This window comes from Pristiophorus japonicus, chromosome 3 (genome assembly GCF_044704955.1).
Source record: "Pristiophorus japonicus isolate sPriJap1 chromosome 3, sPriJap1.hap1, whole genome shotgun sequence".
NCBI classification, from domain to species: Eukaryota; Metazoa; Chordata; class Chondrichthyes; family Pristiophoridae; genus Pristiophorus; species Pristiophorus japonicus.
Window position 1 is genome coordinate 191,898,919 of NC_091979.1, and position 14,990 is coordinate 191,913,908.

General features: G+C 49.8%; 1 protein-coding gene across 3 annotated transcripts in view; it reads left to right on the forward strand.

Annotated features, from left to right (window-relative positions):
* slc19a1 (solute carrier family 19 member 1) overlaps window positions 1–14,990 on the forward strand; it is an 84,246-nt gene that overhangs the window by 56,403 nt on the left and 12,853 nt on the right. For all 3 annotated transcript variants that reach the window (XM_070876132.1, XM_070876134.1, XM_070876133.1), the window contains exon 5: window positions 14,681–14,822. In XM_070876132.1, the coding sequence (XP_070732233.1) occupies window positions 14,681–14,822 (142 nt within the window). The remainder of the gene's footprint in view (window positions 1–14,680; window positions 14,823–14,990) is intronic.

The following is a 14,990-nucleotide window of genomic DNA, read 5'->3' on the forward strand; positions in this document are numbered from 1 at the left end:
ACGGCGGAGCTGGTGGTCAGATAGTAATGGATGGAGACATTTCCCCATATTACCCCGATATTCTCTAGTTGGTACAGGGGGAACGGCCCTGAGTCCGGCGTGGCTATAGGGATCATCAGGACTATCCCTATCCCTCAAAGTCCTGTGCCCTCAGTACAGATTCACACGAGGCATGTAGTGAAGTCAAGGTCACTCTGGACCTGCACTTTATTCACAGCTCTGGAAATGCTGCACTTGCCCGAGATCTGTCCTTATATACCTGTCTCTTGCAAGCGCACCCCTGATGCTAAGGTATGCTGGTGGTTACAGGTCATATCTTATCACAGTCATGTATAGCATGTTAGGATACAGTTATATATAATAATGTAAGATACTTGACAATCGGCGAACTGCTGCAACGTACCAAGGGTAGCAATTTTCGCATGAAAGTCCGTAATCTTGACGCTAATTGTATGTCCTTGAATACTCTGATAATGACTCCACGAGGCAATGTGTTGTACTTGAACTGTAGTGACCTTAGTCCTTTATTGATAAATCCAGAGTGAGGATCACACATGGAGGCCTGCCTTTTATACTAGGCCTGGCACACCTATACAGGTAACCTACAAGTCTCCCACTGCTGTGCCCTCTGGTGGGCACACCTTGTGATAGTACAAACAGTAGCAGTGCAGGATACATGACACCCTCTCTCCCTCTTTCTCTCCCTCTTTCTCTCTCTCTCTCTCTTTCTCTCCCTCTCTCTCTCCCCTCTCTCTCTCTCTCTTCCTTTCTCATTCCCCCTCTCTTCCTCCTCTTTCTCTCCCTCTTTCTCTCTCTCTCTTTTTCTCTCTCTCTCTCTCTCTCTCTCTCTCTCTCTCTCTCTCTCTCTCTCTCCCTCACACTCTCCGGCTCGCTCACCCTCCCTTCATTCACCTCAGTACCCCTTTCCTGCTTTCTCTCCATACCCCTTGATCCCTTTAACCGTAAGGGCCATATCTAACTCCTTCTTGAATATATTCAATGAACTGGCATCACCAACTCTGCGGCAGGGAATTCCACAGGTTAACAACTCTCTGAGTGAAGAAGTTTCTCCTCATCTCAGTCCTAAATGGTTTACCCCTTATCTTTAGACTCTGTCCTCTGGTTCTGGACTTCCCCAACATCTGGAACATTCTTCCTGCATCTAACCTGTCCAGTCCCGTCAGAATTTTATATGTTTCCATGAGATCCCCTCTCATCCTTCTAAACACCAGTGAATACAGGCCCAGTTGATCCAGTCTCTCCTCGTATGTCAGTCTAGCCATCCTGGGAATCAGTCTGGTGAACCTTCGCTGCACCCTCTCAATAGCAAGAACGTCCTTCCTCAGATTAGGAGACCAAAACTGAACACAGTATTCCAGGTGAGGCCTCACCAAGGCCCTGTACAACTGCAGTAAGACCTCCCTGCTCCTATACTCAAATCCCCTAGCTATGAAGGCCAATACACCATTTGTCTTCTTCACCGCTTGCTGTACCTGCATGCCAACTTTCAATGACTGATGTACCATGACACCTAGGTCTTGTTAACCTCCCCTTTTCATAATCTGCCGCCATTCAGATAATATTCTGCCTTCGTGTTTTTGCCCCCAAAGTGGATAACCTCACATTTATCCACATTATACTGCATCTGCCATGCATTTGCCCACTCACCTAACCTGTCCAAGTCACCCTGCAGCCTCTTAGCGTACTCCTCACAGCTCACACCGCCACCCATCTCAGTGTCATCTGCAAACTTGGAGATATTACACTCAATTCCTTCATCTAAATTATTAATGTATATTGTAAATAGCTGAGGTCCCAGCACTGAACCCTGCGGCACCCCACTAGTCACTGCCTGCCATTCTGGAAAGGACCCGTTTATCCCGAATCTCTGCTTCCTGTCTGCCAACCAGTTCTCTATCCAGTCAGTACATTATCCCCAATACCATGTGCTTTAATTTTGCACACCAATCTCTTGTGTGGGACCTTGTCAAAAGCCTTTTGAAAGTCCAAATACACCACATCTACTGGTTCTCCCTTGTCCATTCTACTAGTTACATCCTCAAAAAATTCCAGAAGATTTGTCAAGCATGATTTCCCTTTCATAAATCCATGCTGACTTGGACCGATCCTGTCGCTGCTTTCCAAATGCGCTGCTATTTAATCTTTAATAATTGATTCCAACATTTTTCCCACTGCTGATGTCAGGCTAACTGGTCTATAATTTTCGTATTCTCTCTTCCTCCTTTTTTTAAAAAGTGGTGTTACACTAGCTACCCTCCAGTCCATAGGAACTGAGTCGATAGACTGTCTTGCCCTTGTTCTCTCTGCCTCGCTCTTGTTCTCTGTCTCGCCCTCTTTCTCTCTGTCTCGCCCTCTTTCTCTCCATCTTGCTCTCTTTCTCTCTGTCTCACTCTCTTTCTCTCCCACTTTCTCGCTGTCCCTTTCCATTTTTTTCTCTGTCGCCCTTTTCCTCCCTCTTTCTCTCTCTCTCTCTCTCTCTCTCGCTCTCCCTCCCCCCTCTTTTCCCTCTTTCTCGTGCCCATTTTTCACGCTCTCTCTCTCTCTCTCAGTCCCGCTCAATCGCTTCCTTTTGGTGCACTCTCTGTCTCTCCACTCCCTCCCTCCCTCCCTCTCTCCCTCTCTCTCTCTCTCTCTCTCTCTCTCTCTCTCTCTCTCTCTCTCTCTCTCTCTCTCTCTCTCTCTCTCTCTCCCTTCCTCTCTCTGTCCTGGCTCTTTCGCGCACCCTCTTTCGCTCCCTCTCCGCATTCTCTCTCTCTTCCCCTCTCTCTCACTCTTGCTCCCTCTTTCGCTCCTTCTCTTCCTCTTTTGCTTCCTCTCTCGCCCACTCTCTCCCTCCCTCTTTCGCATTCCTTCTTTCGCTCCTTCCCTCCCTCTTTCCCTCCCTCCCTCCCTCTTTCGCTCCCTCCCTCTTTCGCTCCCTCCATCCCTCTTTCGCTCCATCCCTCTTTCGCTCCCTCCCTCTTTCACTCCCTCTCTCCCTCTTTCGCTCCCTCCCTCCCTCTTTCGCTCCCTCCCTCTTTCTTTCTGTCTCTTTCCCTCTTTCTTTCTGTCTCTTTCCCTCTTTCTTTCTGTCTCTTTCCCTCTTTCTTTCTGTCTCTTTCCCTCTTTCTCTCGCTCCCTCTTTCTCTCGCTCCCTCTTTCTCTCGCTCCCTCTTTCTCTCTCTCTCTCTCTCTCTCTCTCTCTCTCTCTCTCTCTCCTCTTTTTTCTCTCTCTCTCTCTCTCTCTCTCTCTCTTTCTCTCTCTTTTTCTCTCTCTCTCTCTCTCTCCCTCCCTCTTTCTGTCTCTCGCCCTCTTTATCTCCCTCTGTATCTCTCTCCCCCTCTCTCTTTCCCTCTTATGTCTTTAGATGCTCTTAATGACCCCATGAGGCAAAGTATTGCACTTGAACTGTAGTGACCTTAGTCCATTTAATATAACTCCAGAATGAGGACACCACATGGTGGACTCTCTTTTATACCTGGGTACCTGGGGTGTACAGGTGACCCCTGGGCCTCCACAAGTTGCACCCTCTGGTGGTGCCAGTATAGTGTATACAGTGCGAACCTTGTTGGTACCTCCAGTAAACAAGTCTCCATCTTATGCAACTATACAGTGACTACACAGAGAGTAGTCCCTCTTTCTTTCTTTCTCTCGCTCCCTCTTTCTCTCGCTCCCTCTTTCTCTCGCTCCCTCTTTCTCTCGCTCCCTCTTTCTCTCTCTCTCTCTCTCTCTCTCTCTCTCTCTCTCTCTCTCTTTATCTCCCTCTTTATCTCTCTCCCCCTCTCTCTCTCCCTCTTATGTCTTTAGATGCTCTTAATGACCTCACGAGGCAAAGTATTGCACTTGAACTGTCGTGACCTTAGTCCATTTAATATAACTCCAGAATGAGGACACCACATGGTGGACTCTCTTTTATACCTGGATCTTTTGTGCCAATACCTTTTCACTATGTGCTCTGGCTTAGCTCTCCCCAGACTTAAGTGCCGATAGCCCTTGCACCTTGGCTGTGCTTTGGCTTGGCTCTCTCCCTGTTAACCCCCAAGTCCTTATTACCACAACGTTGGGTAGTGGTTACCAGTTTGGATGGTTCGATGATGCAGTGGGGCTTCAGTGGGTTCCGGGTATGATCCATGTGTGTGTCCATGGCTACATACATCCATTTTCCCCCCCACATGTAGATCATGCCAGTGGCTCATCACATTCATATACCTTCATATATATTCAAGTCCAGAAAAGGAAATTTGCATTTACATCATTGCATTTGTGGTACAGTTGTGAGGCAAGTACCGTTGACTGGTGAGATACATTGATGGTACATCTTTGGGATCAGTGCTGGGGTCAGCACCGGTACGTGAGGACAAGATAGTTCCAGAACTGCTGGATGGTGTCCAGGTAGTCTGGTGGCGGCGCGGTGCCCGGTGCTGGCAGTGGGAACACGGTTGGCTCGAGTTGCCTGCTCTCGGGGCCTTTGCCGTTGCTCCTAGCGTCGGGCAGGTTCACAGATGCCTGTGACCTCCCTGTCCTCTCCATGCGCCCCGGGTCGCTGCTGCTCCCAGAGGAGCAGTCGTCTAGCAGTGCACAAGGAACTGCTAACTCTCTTGCCTGGGCGTTATTTGGTTTGGGATCCTGGCTGGTCCAGGTCCCAATTGGGAGAACTGTTGCGGGTGACCCTTCGTTCCCGGGTGTAGCCTTGGTGGCGATAGGGCCTGGGGGTTGCGCCTTAGCGCAGTTTGTTCTTTCAGGTTTATGGTGGTTGGTGCCATCGGGTGCCTGAGAGGTGGAGCCGATCAGGGGAAGGGTATCAATACCGGTGCCGTTGCCCTCCTGAGATCGCTTGCTCTGCAGCTTGTCTATTTTAGCTACTTGTGGCCACACTCCGTGGTGCATCACCCTGGTCCCAGGGGCGCTGGCTACAGCATCGAGTAGCCCGCTGGACCTGTATGCTTCCGATGGGTGTTTGCCCGTTACATTATCAGAATACAGTTGAAATCCTGCATCGCACAACGTTTCATTGCTTATTGTAGATAAACTGTAGCTCTGATCGCAATCGCCCGACTTTTCTTTGCTTATTACATGTATAAAACTCTGATCATCAATTACAAGCTTTACATTTAGCTCACAGTTGTTATTACATTGTGTGAGAATGTGGGATGTCCCTTTAAGTGTGGTGGGTTGCTGGCCTCCTTTAAGAGAGCCTTGCTATCTTTACCCCAATCCTCTCTTCGCTTGGCACCACGTGTTGCTCCATCATCGCTGTACCTCATGGTCTGGCCGCCACCATCTTTTCCTTCAGCGCTTCACCTCGTGATTTGGGCGCCATCTTTCTTCCATCCACGATGTCGGCTGCTGTGATCCTCTTCTCTCCGGGATCTGCCACCGAGGCTGGGAAGTCGCCTTTGGATCCGATTTTCTTTCTCTGGAGTCCTGCCACTGGAGCCTGGAAGGTGCGTTCGGGTCGTCTCAGCTGGATCATCTCCGTACAGTCGTGCTGAGCGGTCTGTGCCTCGGCTGCTGTGCTGGTCTGCTCTCTGGTGCCGGATCCAACCTCAGGTGGGGGCTTGCTTTGCCTCTGAGCACGGGACCGTCGATCGCTGGAGATATGAAATCTTCCCAGCTCCAATGTAGTGTTGGTCCATCACCTGCAACAATCCACAGTGGTAACTTGTACACCGCGCCATCATGGAGTACCTTAACATCCACACGAGCAACGACTGGGATGAGTTCATTGGTGTAGGTGAGCAGCTTTGCTTGAACCGGGACCAACTTAGGTCATTCAGTTTGATTGTCCCATAGCCTCTCAAAGGCTTCTTGATTAATTACTGACTGGCTCGCTCCCGTGTCCACTTCCATGAAGATTGGAGCGCTGTTTATCTCGACTTCCATTTTCAATGGGGAACATTCTGTGGCGCAGGTTAATCATTCCGTACACCTCATCGTGGGGCTGAGCTGCCTCTCTGACCACCTCTTCATAATCCACGCTGGATTCATGGCCCTCTGCAGACTCTTCATCAACATGGTAGTCCTATTTCTTTTACACATTCGCTGGAGGTGGCCCTTTGTGCTGCACCCTTTGCACACATAGTCCTTAAAATGGTACTGGTGAGCCCGGTGATTTCCTCCGCAATGCCAGCATGGTGCTAACTGATTGCCCCCCCTCAGCGGACTCTGAGTTAAGGGACTCGGGGGCCTGTTTTCTCTCCCCTGAGGAGATTCACATTCTACAGTCCTGCCTCTAAAAGACGCCAGTCTGTGTACAGTACTTGCCGGGTTTGAGTCCTGAGGATGAGTCATCTGCCTAGAGCCGCAGGTCGAGGTCATGAATGCCTGGTTCATGGTGATGGCCTTCTGCAGTGTGACTGTGGTGTCCGCAGACAGTAGCTTATGAAGAAGGCCCTCATGGCCGATTCTGATGACAAAGATATCCCGCAGTGCTTCGGTGAGGTGTTCGCTGAAATCACACGGTGCGGCCAGCCTCCTGAGGACTGCAGCATATTTTGCGATTTCCTGGTCTTCGGGCCGTCGGTGGGTGTAAAACCGGTGTCTGGCTGTGAGGATGCTCTTTTTGGGCTTGAGTTGTTCTTGGATCAGCATTACAAGCTCCTCGTACGTCTCGGTCGTTGTCTTCGCTGGTGCCAGCAAGTCCCTGACAAGGCCATAGACAGTGGGCCCACAACCGGTGAGCAGGATAGCTCAGCGCTTATCATCCAGCATGGCCGGATTGTCGCCGCCAGGTCGTTTGCTGTGAAGAAATGGTCGAGCCTCTCCACAAAGGCGTCCCAATCATCCCCATTGGCGAACTGCTGCAACGTACCAACGTCGCCAATTGTTATGTCTTTAGATGCTCTGATAATGACTCCACGAGGCAAAGTATTGTACTTGAACTGTAGTGACCTTAGTCTGTTTAATATAACTCCAGAGTGAGGATACCACATGGTGGACTCCCTTTTATACCTGGGTACCTGTGGTGTACAGGTGACTCCTGGGCCTCCACCAGTTGCACCCTCTGGTGGTGACAGCATAGTGTATACAGTGTGAACCTTGTTGATGGTACCCCCGGTAAACAAGTCTCCATCTTAAGCAACTATACAGTGACTACACAGAGAATATATCTATAATATGCATAAATAACAATCTCTCCCTCTACCTCTCTGCTTCTATCTATCTCTCTCTCCCTCCCTCCCTCGCTCTCAATCACTTCCTTTTCGTTCACTCTCTCTTCCTCTTTCTCGTGATCTCCTTCTCTCTCTCTCTCTCTCTCTCTCTCTCTCTCTCTCTCTCTCTCTCTCTCTCTCTCTCTCTCTCTCTCTCCTCCCTCTCTGACACTCTTTCCCACGCTCTCGCCCTCCCTTCCTTTCTCGCTCTCTCCCCTTCTTTCTCTCACTATCTCCCTCTTTTTCATGCTCACTCAATTTCTTTCTCTCGCTCTCTCTCTCTGCCTGTCCCCCCTCATTCTATCTCTTTTTCGCTCCCTCTCTTCGCACTCTCTCTCTCTCTTCCCCGCTCTCGCGCGCTCTTTTCCTCCCCCTCTCTTTTCCTCCCCCTCTCTCCTTCTTTCTCTCCCCCCCTCCTTCTTTCTCTCCCCCCTCCCTCTTTCTCTCCCCCTCCCTCTTTCTCTCCCTCGCTCCCTCCTTCTCTCCCTTTTTCGCTCCCCCTCCCTCCGTCTTTCGCTATCTCTCTCTCTCTCTCTCTCTCTCTCTCTCTCTCTCCCTCTTTTGCTTTCTCTATCTCCTTCCCTCTTTCGCGCTCTGGCTTTCTCACTCTCGCTCCCTCTTTCGCGCTCTCGCTCGCCCCCCGTTTCCCTTTTTCTCTCCCCCTTTCCCTTTTTCTCTCCCCCTTTCCCTCTTTCTCTCCCCTCTCCCTCTTTCTCTCCCCTCTCCCTCTCTCTCTCCCCCTCTCCCTCTTTCTCTCCCTATTTCTCTCCCCCTCCACCTCTCCCTCTTTCTCTCCCCTCTCCCTCTCCCCTCTCCCTCTTTCTTTACCCCTCTCCCTCTTTCTTTACCCCTCTCCCTCTTTCTTTCTCCCCTCTCCCTCTTTCTCTCCCCCTCTCCCTCTTTCTCTCCCCCTCTCCCTCTTTCTCTCCCCCTCTCCCTCTTTCTCTCCCCCTCTCCCTCTTTCTCTCCCCCACTCCCTCTTTCTCTCCCCCTCTCCCCCTTTCCCTCTTTCTCTCCCCCTCTCCCTCTTTCTCTCCCCCTCTCCCTCTCCCTTTTTCGCTCCCTCCCTCCATCTTTCGCTATCTCTCTTTCTCTCTCTCTCTCTCTCTCTCTCTCTCTCTCTCTCTCTCTCCCACTTTTGCTTTCCCTCTTTCCTTCCCTCTTCCGCTCTCTCGCTCCTTCTTCCGCTCTCTCGCTCCCTCTTTCGCTCCCTCTTTCTCTCCCCTCTCCCTCTTTCTCTCCCCTCTCCCTCTTTCTCTCCCCTCTCTCTCTTTCTCTCCCCTCTCTCTCTTTCTCTCCCCCTCTCCCTCTTTCTCTCCCCCTCTCCCTCTTTCTTTCTCCCCCTCTCCCTCTTTCTCTCCCCTCTCCCTCTCTCTCTCCCTCTTTCGCTCTCTCTCTCGTCCTCGTTCGCGCTCTCTCTCCCTCTTTCATAGAAATATAGAAAATGGGTGCAGGACCAGGCCATTCGGCCCTTCGAGCCTGCACTGCCATTCAATATGATCATGGCTGATCAATTAACCTCAGTACCCCACTTCCGCCTTCTCGCCATACCCCCTGATCCCTTTAGCCGTAAGGGTCACATCTAATTCCCTTTTGAATATGTCCAACGAACTGGACTCAACAACTTTCTGTGGCAGAGAATTCCACAGGTTCACAACTCTCTGGGTGAAAAAGTTTCTCCTGATCTTGGTCCTATATGGCTTACCCCTTTTCCTTAGACTGTGTCCCCTGGTTCTGGACTTCCCCAGCACATTTCGGGAACATTCTTCCTGCATCTAACCCGTCCAGTCCCGTCAGAATTGTATTCTTTTCTATGAGATCCCCTCTCATTCTTCTAAATTCCAGTGAGTATAAGCCTAGCCGATCCAGTCTTTCCTCATATGTCAGTCCTGCCATCCTGGGAATCAGTCTGGTGAACCTTCATTGCACTCCCTCAATAGCAAGCATGTCCATCCTCAGATTAGCAGACCAAAACTGCACACAATATTCAAGGTGTGGTCTCACCAAGGCCCTGTACAACTGTAGCAACACCTCCCTGCCCCTGTACTCAAATCCCCTCGCTATGAAGGCCAGCATGCCATTTGCTTTCTTTACTGCCTGCTGTACCTGCATGCCTACCTTCAATGACTGATGTACCATGACACCCAGGTCTCGTTGCAGCTCCCCTTTTACTAATCTGTCACCATTCAGATAATTTGCCTTCCTGTTTTTGCCACCAAAGTGGATAACCTCACATTTATCCACATTATACTGCATCTGTCATGCATTTGCCCATTCACCTAACCTGTCCAAGTCCCCCTGCAGCCTCTTAGCATCCACCTCGCAGCTCGCACTGACACGCAGCTTAGTGTCATCTGCAAACTTGGAGATATTACATTCAATTCCTTTGTTAAAATCATTAATGTATATTGTAAATGTTGTGTATCTGTAAAGCATGCACTCCCATGTTCTGCCACCTGGGAGCGCATCCGCACTGTATATAAGCCGGCCCCTAAGGCCTGTTCCTCACTCTGGAGTGTCTTAATAAAGACTGAGGTCACTGTTACTTTAACCTCCATGTGTGCAGTCTCATCTGTGTTCGGAACACAATTGTAAATAGCTGGGGTCCCAGCACTGAACCCTGCGGCACCCCACTGCCTGCCATTCTGAAAAGGACCCGTTTATTCCCACTCTTTGCTTCCTGTCTGCCAACCATTTCTCTATCCACATCAATACATAACCCCCATACCATGTGTCTTAATTTTGCACACTAATCTCGTGTGGGACCTTGTCAAAAGCCTTTTGAAAGTCCAAATATACCACACCCACTGGTTCCCCCTTATCCACTCTACTAGTTACATCCTCAAAAAACTCGAAGATTTGTCAAGCATGATTTCCCTTTCATAAATCCATGCTGACTTGGACCGATTCTGTCACTGCTTTCCAAATGCGCTGCTATTACATCTTTAATAATTGACTCCGGCATTTTCCCCACCACTGATGTCAGGCTAACCGGTCTATAATTACCTGTTTTCTCTCTCCCTCCTTTTTTAAAAAGTGGGGTTACATTAGCTACCCTCCAATCCATAGGAACTGATCCAGAGTCCATGGAATGTTGGAAAATGACCGCCAATGCATCTACTATTTCTAGGGCCACTTCCTTAAGTACTCTGGGATGCAGACTATCAGGCCCTAGGGATTTATCGGCCTTCCCGTTCGCACGCGCTCTCTCGTCCTCGTTCGCGCTCCCTCTTTCGCTCTCTCTCGCTCCCTCTTTCGCTCTCTCTCGCTCCCTCTTTCGCTCTCTCTCGCTCCCTCTTTCGCTCTCTCTCGCTCCCTCTTTCGCTCTCTCTCGCTCCCTCTTTCGCTCTCTCTCGCTCCCTCTTTCGCTCTCTCTCGCTCTCTCTTTCGCTCTCTCTCGCTCCCTCTTTCGCTCTCTCTCCCTCTCTCTTTCGGTCGCTCGCTCTCGATCTCGCTCTCGGTCTCTCTCCCTCTTTCACTCTCTCTCTCTCTCTCCCCCTCGTTCGCGCGCTCTCTCCCCCTCGTTCGCGCGCTCTCTCCCCCTCGTTCGCGCGCTCTCTCCCCCTCGTTCGCGCTCTCTCTCCCCCTCGTTCGCGCTCTCTCTCCCCCTCGTTCGCGCTCTCTCTCCCCCTCGTTCGCGCTCTCTCTCCCCCTCGTTCGCGCTCTCTCTCCCCCTCGTTCGCGCTCTCTCTCCCCCTCGTTCGCGCTCTCTCTCCCCCTCGTTCGCGCTCTCGCTCCCCCTCGTTCGCGCTCTCGCTCCCCCTCGTTCGCGCTCTCGCTCATCCTCTCTCCCTCTCTCTCTTTCGCTCTCGCTCATCCTCTCTCCCTCTCTCTCTTTCGGTCTCTCTCTCCCCCTCTCACACTCTTCCCCCCTCTTTCGCTCTCTCTCACGCTCTCTTCCCCTTTTTTACTCTCGATCTCTTCCTTTTCGTTCTCTCTCTCTCTCCTCTTTCTCCCTCTCTCTCTTTCTTTCCTCCTTCTCCCTCTCTCTCTTTCTTTCCTCCTTCTCCCTCTCTCTCTTTCTTTCCTCCTTCTCCCTCTCTCTCTTTCTTTCCTCCTTCTCCCTCTCTCTCTTTCTTTCCTCCTTCTCCCTCTCTCTCTTTCTTTCCTCCTTCTCCCTCTCTCTCTTTCTTTCCTCCTTCGCCCTCTCTTCCTCTTTCTTCCTCTCTCTCTTTCTCTCTCTCTTTCCTTCTTGTAACCCCTGCAGGAAGTGCTCATAGTGTGCAACTCGATTTTGGGAACGGGGTCAGTCTTCTCTGTGAAACCCTGCTGTTGAACAAACTGTCAGCCAACGTACTGAAATGCTGCTTGCACCGATGCTCCTAAACTAGAGTCAGTGTCTTCAGTTGAGGCAGGGGACAAGCTGAGGGGCAGAGAGGAGAGGGTATGGGGGCGGGGGGGGGAGTGCGGAACACATGAAGCAATAAGTTTCATGCCCGGGTCCAGTCGAAAACCTGTTGAGTCACTCGTTTGTTCAGCCCTAGAACCCGGCTCGTGTGCTGGGGATGTCTCCTTGATCCAAAAGGAACCTAAACCATTAAGTGTTGATCAGAAATAAAAAGAGAAAATGCTGTAAATACCCAGCAGGTCAGGCAGCATCTGTGGAGCGAAAAACAGAGTTAACGATTCAGGTCGATGACCTTTCGTCAGAACTGGAAAATGTTTGTGATGTAACATGTTTTAAGCAAGTGCAGGGGCAGGGAAAGGGGGAGGGGAGGAAATAACAAAAGGAAACGTCTGATAGGGTGGAAGGCAGGAGAGATTAAATGACAAAAGGGATAATGGTGCAAGGCAAAAGGGGGCGATACTGAGACAAGTAAAGGAACAAAAGATGATCTAGAGTGTAAATGGTAAATGCAGAATCATTACCAGCACCTGCTGTCTGGAATAAATGGGGACAGAGGTTGTGATCTGAAATTGTTGAACTCACTGTTGAGTTTGGAAGGCTGTAAAGTGCCTAAACGAAAGATGAGGTGCTGTTCCTCGAGCTTCAGTCGAGCTTCATTGGAACAGTGAAAGAGGCCGAGGACAGAGAGGTCAGAGTGGACGTGAGGCAGAGAATTAAATTGGCAACCGATCAGAAGCTCAGGATCATGCTTGAGCACTGAATGGAGGTTTTCTGCAAAGCTGCATTTGGTCTCCCCAAAGTGTTGATGAGACTATTTGTTGAATGATTTGCACTCCTTGAGGGACTTCAATTGTTCTCCAGTCGCTGTGCGTGCAGTAGTCCTTATAGAATCATCAAAATTTACAGCACGGAAGGAGGCCATTTCGGCCCATCGAGATTATGCCGGAAGCTATCCAGCCTAATCCCACTTTCCAGGTCTTGGTCTGTTGCCCTGTATGTGCACATCCACATACTTTTTAAATGTGGTGAGGGTTTCTGCCTATACCACCCTTTCATGCAGTACTGTCCCACAGTCTAGTCAAGCAACAGACATAGTCATACTCACAGAATCATACCTTTCAATCAATATCCCAAACTCCTCCATCACCATGTCTTGTCCCACTGGCAGGACAGACCCACCAGGGGTGGTGGCACAGTGGTATACAGTCGGGAGGAAGAGGCCTTGGGAGTATTCAATATTGACTCCGGACCCCATGACGTCTCATGGCTTCAGGTCAAACATGGGCAAGGAAACCTCTTGCTGATTACCACCTACCGCCCTCCCTCAGCTGATGAATCAGTACTCCTCCATGTTGAACACCACTTGGAAGAAGCACTGAGCGTAACGAGGGCACAGAATGTACACTAGGTGGGGGACTCCAATATCCATCACCAAGTGTGGCTCGGTAGCACCAATACTGACCAAGCTAGCTAAGTCCTGTAGGACATAGCTGCCAGACTGGGCCTGCGACAGATGGTGAGAGAACCAACCTGAGGGAAAAACATACTCGACCTCGTCCTCACCAATCTACCTGTCGCAGATGCATCTGTCCATGACAGCATTGATAGGAGTGATCACCACACAGTCCTTGTGGTGTCAAGGTCCCATCTTCACACTGAGGGCACCCTCCATCGTGTTGTGTGGTACAACCAGCGTGCTAAATGGGATAGATACAGAACTGATCAGCAACTCAAAACTGGGCATCCATGAAGTGCTGTGGGCCATCAGCAACAGAATTGTATTCAACCACAATCTGTAACCTCATAGCCGCCATTTCCCTCACTCTACCATTACCATCAAGCCAGGGGACCAACCCTGGTTTAATAAGGAGTGTAGAAGAGCATGCCAGGAGTAGCACCAGGTGTATCTGAAAATGCGGTGCCAACCTGGGGAAGCTACAACACAGGACTACATACAGACTAAAAAGCGGAAGCAGCATGCTATAGACAGAGCTAAGTGACCCCACAAACAACTGATTAGATCAAAGCTCTACAGTCCTGCCATATCCAGTCGTGAATGGTGGTTTACAGTTAAACAACTAACGGGAGGAGGAGGCTCCAGGAATATCCCCATCCTCAATGATGGTAGAGCACAGCACGCAAGTACAAAAGACAAGGCTGAAGCGTTTGCAACTATCGAAATTTACAGCACGGAAGGAGGCCATTTCGACCTATCGTGTCCGTGCCGGCCGGCAAAGAGCTATCCAGCCTAATCCCACTTTCTAGCTCTTGGTCTGTAGCCTTGCAGGTTATGGCACTTCAAGTGCATATCCATATACTTTTTAAATGTGGTGAAGATTTCTGCCTCTACCACCCTTTCAAGACCCCTACCACCCTCTGGGTGAAAACATTACCTGTTGTATCTCCTCTAAACCTCCTACCAATTACTTTAAATCTATGTCCCTGGTTGTTGACCCCTCTGCTAAGGGAAATAGGTCCTTATCCATTCTGTCGATGCACCTCATAATTTTATATACCTCAATAAGGTCTCCCCTCAACCTCCTCTGTTCCAAAGAAAACAAACCCAGCTTATTCAATTTTTCCTCATAGCTAAAATTCTCTAGTCCAGGCAATATCCTTATAAATCTCCTCTGTATCCTCTCTAGTGCAATCACATCTTTCCTGTAATGTGATGATCAGAACTGCACGCAGTACTCCAGCTGTGGCTTAACTAGTGTTTTATACAGTTCAAGCATAACCTCCCTACTCTTGTATTCTATGCCTCAGCTAATAAAGGCAAGTATCGCATATGCCTTCTTAGCCATCTTATCTACCTGTCCTGCTATCTTCAGGGATCCGTGGTCATGCACTCCAAGGTACCTTTGTTCCTCTACACTTCTCGGTGTCATACCATTTAATGTGTATTCCTTTGCCTTGTTAGCCCTCCCCAAATGCATTACCTCACACTTCTCTGGATTGAATTTCATTTGCCACTGTTCTGCCCAGCTAACTTCATTGATATCCTCCTGCAGTCTATAGCTTTCTTCTTCATTATCAACCACACAGCCAATTTTAATATAATCTGCAAACTTCTTAATCATACCCTCTACATTCAAGTCTAAATCATTGTATATATCACAAAAAGCAAGGGACCAAGTACTGAGCCTTGCGGAATCCTGACTGGGTGTCCTCTATCATTAGTTTTCAGATCGCTGCATCATTGACCAAGGAACTCTGCGCCCTGGTGTTTGGTATCAACACATTTCTGGCCACCATCTTAAAAACCATCATCACCGTCGTCATTGCTGACAAACGAGGCCTCGGACTGCACGTGAACAACCAGGTAAGTAAGTGTAAGATTGAAAGTCTGTCGAGCTCCCCTCGAATATACTTGGGCTGGGGAGGGGATCAGTGGAAGGATGAGGGGTTTTCATCATAAACCTTTATAAATCACTAGTTAGGCCTCAGCTGGGGTATTGTCCAGTTCTGGGCACCACACTTTGGGAAGGCT